Raw genomic sequence first — 6,177 nt, forward strand, 5'->3', positions numbered from 1 at the left:
ACAAGCAGCCAGTCAGAAAGAGCTGCTCTGTTTGCACAATGCAGCTCCATCCCACCTGGGTGGGTTTAAATATGAAATAAAGAAAAAAATAATCCATCATTTTCCATCTTTTGCTGTCTCCACAATAGCGTGAGGTAGAAAATAGGACCCAGCAGTTTGGCTTTTTGCTACACCAGCTTTAGCAGGTTTAATTACAGAATCCAAACTCAATTGAATCAAAATCTGAAAAGCATTCTTGTGGATGAAACCATTATTTGATTCTTACCGAATTCCAAATTTTGCCTTTAAAACCTGAAAAAAAACCCAGAACATAAAACAACCTAAAATTTCACCCAGAGTTAGACATGTCTTACAGATTTTTTTACAATTATCATCATTTAAGTTCTTTGCAGAACAGTGTGTGTGCATCCTAACATGGGAGCCAAAGTGTAGCAGTTGTGTAAAGGGCCCCAGTAGCCTCTCTATTGACAGGTCAAAGGACAAAGAGACATGTGAGGCTGATGGCCATCAGGTTACGCATACTGTCTTTGCTGACACCGCTCAAAATCTCTTACTCAACGGGTAAAGTGAAGAGATTGGTGATTTCTTTGAATAGTGGAAAGATTTAAGGTGGAAAAATACTGAACCTCTCTTGGGAATGGGTCAAACCTAGTTTTTTGAGGAAACTGAAGAAATGAATTCAAATATTGTTGAAATATCTTGGTGGATGTCATTAAAGTATAGGTTATGTTCATTGTGACATATTTTACAAAGTGTAACAAAAGCCCAGTAGTTATCCGTGTGCATATTGTGTATTTTTATAGTTCTTCTTCCATCAAGAGGAACAATCGTTATCACATATGGCCACAGATTGCATCACAGTACGCGCTGGAAACAACTGGAAAGGGAGTTTGGCGATCGGAAACGTCGTGCTTCCTGTGTAAACAAGCGACTCTGGTTCAAAATCACCTTTGGGAACCGGAAATCTAACAGAAATCTGTTTGGCATCCAGAAGAGCTCTCAGGACAAGATATTTCCTCAAAATCTTATAAATTTGGAGAACCTTTGGAGGGATGAGTGACCAAATAATCAACAGTCAAGATATTGGATGTTGAGAAAATCCAATCAAAGAAGTTAAATCAAAAAGGCTTCAACCTTTGAGGCGATGCGTTGCATAGTGATGGGGTGGGCAAGTAGCCGACATTGGGAACTTTCTCCGTCTCTCTCTGTCCACTTCCTGTCTCATTCCTCTGAATAGGGTCAATAATGACACAAAGTCTTTGAAAGGAAGATGTTTCAACAAGGTGTTTGACGTTGTTCACACATCCGACTGGCTTTTTGCAGCTTTGTTTAGTGGTTTTTAGCTTTTTACAGATTTGTTTTTCAGAATTAAAGGTACAAGATAACTATCACTTTAAAGGTGAGAAAAGCTTTGATGTGACTTGTCATAGTCACAGTATCTCTGGGGGTTTTTTACATCACAAAAACCTAGTGTTTTAAAAAGCTTTACACTTTTTGCATCAATTGTACAGTTTCCACCACATTTACTTATATCTCTATTAATATTGTGTGAAAAGCCTTAAAATTCTAATTTTTCCAGTGCAGTAGTTTCATTTATTCATTCAATTTTTTAAATTTATTTTAGATTTGACTATTGTTAATGTTAATTCATAATGTTAATGCCAATAAGTGGGGGATGGGGTGTGCCTGTCAGATGGTTTTAACAAATGATCATCTCCAATTAGCAGGCAGTTTGTGTGCACACATGCTTGACCATGCAGAGGAAAAAGAATTACAAAGCAGCACCACATGGACAATCAGTGTACACACATTTAAATTTTTTTTTGTTAGCCACATTTGTTTATTGGACAGCATCTGCAGTCTGGTTGACGGAGTGGTGGATAAAGAGGAAGTCAATCAATCTTTGTCCACATTCAGACCTCTTACGAATAAGATGGGACATTGGCCACAGTGACACTTTGTCTGTACTCCATTTTGGTCCCTAGGAAAAATCCAGTTTCCTCCCAATTCCCAGTGCCTTCACTGTAAACGACACAGCGCTTGATGGAAAGCAGTAAAGCAGAAAGAAAAACTTAAAATTGCAGTTGTTTGTAGCTAGTTTTTATTTCAGTTTACATTGAGCCCTGTTGAAACAGCAGTAGAGCGATAACAAGTCGTTTAATGTGTTAGTGGATGCTGCATTGACAGATGTCTTAGTCATTAATTCATCTCTTGAAACACTCAATGAGAGAATGATCTACCAAGACGGGTGGAAGACATTTATCAACCGAGGCAGATGACAAATGATACCAAATGTTTCATGGTGACAGACAGATTAATGGAAGCACATTCCTGTTCCTTGTAGATAGGTCTATTGCCTTATTCACTCCCCTTCACTGGTCATTTATTCAATCCACTTAATATCGTGCAGTCATAATCGGCGTTACGAAACACGGATAAATGTCCCGAAGCCACTGAAACTCGTTCAGCCTGTGGCGGCTCTACATGCCACAAGAGTCTTTACGCAGCCGTTGGGTTGTTGATCTTGCCTGCGAAGATGATACTCCTCGTCGAGTGCTCGATGATGAAGACCAGGAAGGGTCGGTTGAGCCTCATGTCGACGGGGAGACTCATCGGCATGATTTCGATGGTGGTGGCGGCGGCTGCTTCCGTCCCTGTTTCATCCACACTCAGCACAGCCTTGTGAGAGACCTGCAGGGAGGGGGAAAGGGAACGGTCAACGCTTTGTTGCAATTCAAAAACTGGTCACATGCGGACGACAATCTACCTTTGAGACTTTAAGCTTGATTTCTTCGGATATGGCAGAGAAATCAGCCATGTCACTGTAGGCCTCCGTTATTCCCATTTCCTTTAGAGTCTCATCCATCGAGGTGTCAACGGAGATGGAGAATTTTGGCATGAAGAGGTTCAGGTTGCTGTAGAACAAAAGATCTTGAATTATGCAACACTTGCCTATTGATACATCATCCACTGTGCCGTGACATTCCTCAACACCATGGTTCACATTTCTAAGAAAAACAAGCGGAACTGATCTTCCTCTTACTTCTTGTACAGACTGTTGTGCCAGTGCCTCAAGTAGTCCTTGTTGATGAAGCCCTCAACCACCTCCATTTTGTTTTCATCAGGCAGAACAATCAACATGGACGTGTTGCCCTTGTAGGGCAGTAAGACGATGGTGGTGTGGTTGTCATGGTCATGATAGTAATCGAAACGTCCCATCTTCTTCATCATGTCCACCTCAACTTTGGTGTTTTCATCCACATGGAAGTCCGCCTTCTCTGTTAGGTTTTTGTTGAAGGGCCTCTCCCACTGTCCTGTATGATGCAAGAAAGGAAAAGGAGAGCAATACAAACATTATAGAATGATTGCGAGCTCGTGTACTTGGTTGCTTAGGTTGCTGTCAGGTATGACTGTTTGTGTGTATGGTTGGTACCTGTATGTGTACCTTGCCTTTTACCCAATGACTGCTGGAGATACTCTTCAGCCCCCCTGCAACCCTTCAATGATTAGCAGGTGTAGATAATGGATGGATGGATTTTCTCCAGTGTTGTAGCTGGCATGGTTCTATTCTTAAAATATGTCAATCGAATGAGGATTGTTTTGTAGGCTTACCTCTGAAGTAGACATAGTTGATCAGCACCATAGCTATTGAAGGGTCCAAGTCCTTCACAATATCCTTGATCTTGTCTTGGGTTTTTGTGGCAATGTGTCTGTTGATTTTACCCACAGCTTCAGAGGGGTTGGAGAAGTCAACTGGGAAGACTTCGCCATTGTAGTGATTCTGAATGTCCGTCCGGTACGTCTGCAGAGTATTGAAACCGGTGCGCACCGCAACAGAGTTGCCCAGGTCCAGCTTCTGCTCCTGTTGGCTTTGGCCAAGCATTTGGAAAAGATGGCTGTAGGCCTCATTGACCCGTGCCTGGTCTAAGTCGGCGTAGCCCAGGCTGGAGAACAGCTGGGCCTGGGTCTTGCCGCGGGCCCCTGTGGACAGCATGGACAGAGCGGCGGAGAGGCCCAGGGGCGACATGAAGATGTTTTTTCCGGGAGCGGTTCTACCATTTATGTTTCTGTAGAGGGCAAAGGCGAAGTCGGCGTTGAGAGAGGAAATAGCATGGCATTTCATGGCCTCATGGTGGAGGTGGTGGTCGGCTTGCGCCACAGCCAGCAGCAGTGCTGTCAGAGAGCAAATAGCAAAGATACCACGCATCTCGGAGCCTAGCACGGAGAAAACAAGTCAGCCATGTTAAACACAGAAGAGCAAAGCAGTTGTTTCCAAGAAGCAACATTAATACAATCAGCAGGGTAATTGACTCCACCTTCCTACAGCTAAAACAAGCATCCAAAGCTATTTCTTTTACTGAAATGTGCTTTTAAGATTAAACTGGTTGTACTGCTGATGTCCATAAAGTGACTTGTTTACCTTTACTGTCCTCTTTGCAGCAGAAGGCTTGTGAGAGATTCACGGTTTTTATAGAGGAGCTCAGAGAAACGGCTGACAGTTTGGTCAAAAATTAACCAGGAATCAGCCTCCCTTGGTCTCTGTCCTTTGATATCTGACCGGTCCATTTTCACTGATGCAACAGGCCACACTCAGCACATAAAAGATAAGAAACTGCTCTCACAATATGTCTACACTGAAATATATAGATATTTTTAGGGGCCTCAATTTTTTTTTTCTTCATTTTAAGCTTTTAACAACTTATCGTCACCTTCCTAAAACAAAGGCCTAAGTCATATTTTGCCAAAAGTGATCTTTTTACTTAAAATCACCTATTAGCCATAATTCTTTTTAGGAAGGTGACATTTTGTCTTAAGCTGGAAGTATAAGCAACATCCAACTGCAAATGTGTTTGTAAGAACAGAGGCCAAATGTTATTTTTTGTTGATTTTCTTTGACAAAATAGGGTGAAAGGGAAAATTTCTGACTCTGACTCTAATATCTGGTAAAGTGGAGTGCAGCAAGTTGAACCTTAATCACACCCTTTTTTTTCCCCAGAAACTTCTGGAATCTTTTTTTTAGCATCTTAATACGACTTTAGGACCACTTGCCCTGTTGGACCACCAATAGTGAAGCTGAAAACTGTGTTGGCAGTTCTTCACCTTTATCATTCCTCTCACTTTAAAATAGTCCCACAGCATGACGTTGCCACCACCGGGCCTGACATTTGGCTATTTTCATGGGTTGGCAATGCTTATGCCGACTTCTTCAAACATTCATTGTCCTAGTCTCGTTGTGCCATAAAACCTTATTCCGCATAAATGTTGGGCTTGGCCGTGTGGATGACTACAATTTTCATTTGTGTTTCTTCATTGAACTAAATTGTCTTAACGGCCATGTGAATATTTCAAAGTTTTAAAAACAAAAGGTTTTCTTGATGCAGTACTTCAGTACTTTTCTTGTATCGCATAAAACTATCATAAATATATTAGTTTAACAACATTTAGTTTCAGACAGCAACAATTACAGCTTTCTGGACAAGGAAAACGTCCTTTATTGATGAACGGAGCGCAGAAGTAAACACCAATTTTTTTATTCACGTCGCACTGAAGTACTGAATATTTAAATGAAGCACGTCACAACTTGTGTCTTACCACATGACAAAAAAAAAAGTTTTAGAGTTGATCATTTAAGCCAAAGGAAATAGGTTTTATTGTTGCCGTTTTGTTGGGGTTTTTTACTCATTCAAAACAACAAAAACACAAAATATTACGCAACGTGTGTAACAGAAGTTCTTGTATGAATGACGCCCAATATAAAAATTTCTTTAACATATCCTATGAAGCAGTGTGACACATATTATTTATCTTAAATAGCATTACAGTTCACACTACATAATGCTCCACTGGATATAGCAGGAAGAAGAGGACATAAATATGCATAAAAGCAACCAGAAACCTGTTTAGGGTGCAGCTAATTGGAAGGTTTTGTTTGTTATCTGGCTCTTGTGTCCACTCATTATCAATGCCACCCTGGGCGAGTGCCCTGACTTATTTTAACAAGAATTAATGGATGTGGGCAGCAATTAGTTTCAGTATATGAGAACGTGAGTGTGGCAGAATAATTTTAGTTTGGTGTCGTTTTAATGCAAAAAACCAGAGAAAAGCAACACAGTACTGGGTCCCAGAAGGGACAAATGGGTGAGGGAGTTCAGGCAGACTTCAGTCAGCCGATGATTA

General features: G+C 41.1%; 1 protein-coding gene across 1 annotated transcript; it reads right to left on the reverse strand.

The window, feature by feature from the left end:
* Positions 1-2,078: 2,078 nt before the first annotated feature.
* Positions 2,079-4,520, reverse strand: LOC102221872 (alpha-1-antitrypsin homolog). Its single transcript, XM_005811153.3, has 5 exons — positions 4,421-4,520; positions 3,613-4,215; positions 3,044-3,314; positions 2,768-2,915; positions 2,079-2,691 (listed from the first exon to the last, which is right to left on the reverse strand). Exons 2-5 carry the CDS (start codon positions 4,205-4,207, stop codon positions 2,500-2,502), a joined length of 1,206 nt encoding a protein of 401 aa, XP_005811210.1. The 5' UTR covers positions 4,208-4,215; positions 4,421-4,520; the 3' UTR covers positions 2,079-2,499.
* Between the last annotated feature and the right edge of the window lie 1,657 nt (positions 4,521-6,177).

The sequence above is a fragment of the Xiphophorus maculatus genome, chromosome 15 (assembly GCF_002775205.1).
Source record: "Xiphophorus maculatus strain JP 163 A chromosome 15, X_maculatus-5.0-male, whole genome shotgun sequence".
NCBI lineage: Eukaryota > Metazoa > Chordata > Actinopteri > Cyprinodontiformes > Poeciliidae > Xiphophorus > Xiphophorus maculatus.

Coding starts and splice junctions, on each gene's coding strand:
- LOC102221872 (XM_005811153.3), bottom strand. CDS start 4,207: ATGCGTGGTATCTTTGCTATTTGCTCTCTGACAGCACTGCTGCTGGCT. Junction 2,916..3,043: donor CACAACAGTCTGTACAAGAA/GTAAGAGGAAGA, acceptor TTTGTTCTACAG/CAACCTGAACCTCTTCATGC. Junction 2,692..2,767: donor TCAAGCTTAAAGTCTCAAAG/GTAGATTGTCGT, acceptor CCCTCCCTGCAG/GTCTCTCACAAGGCTGTGCT.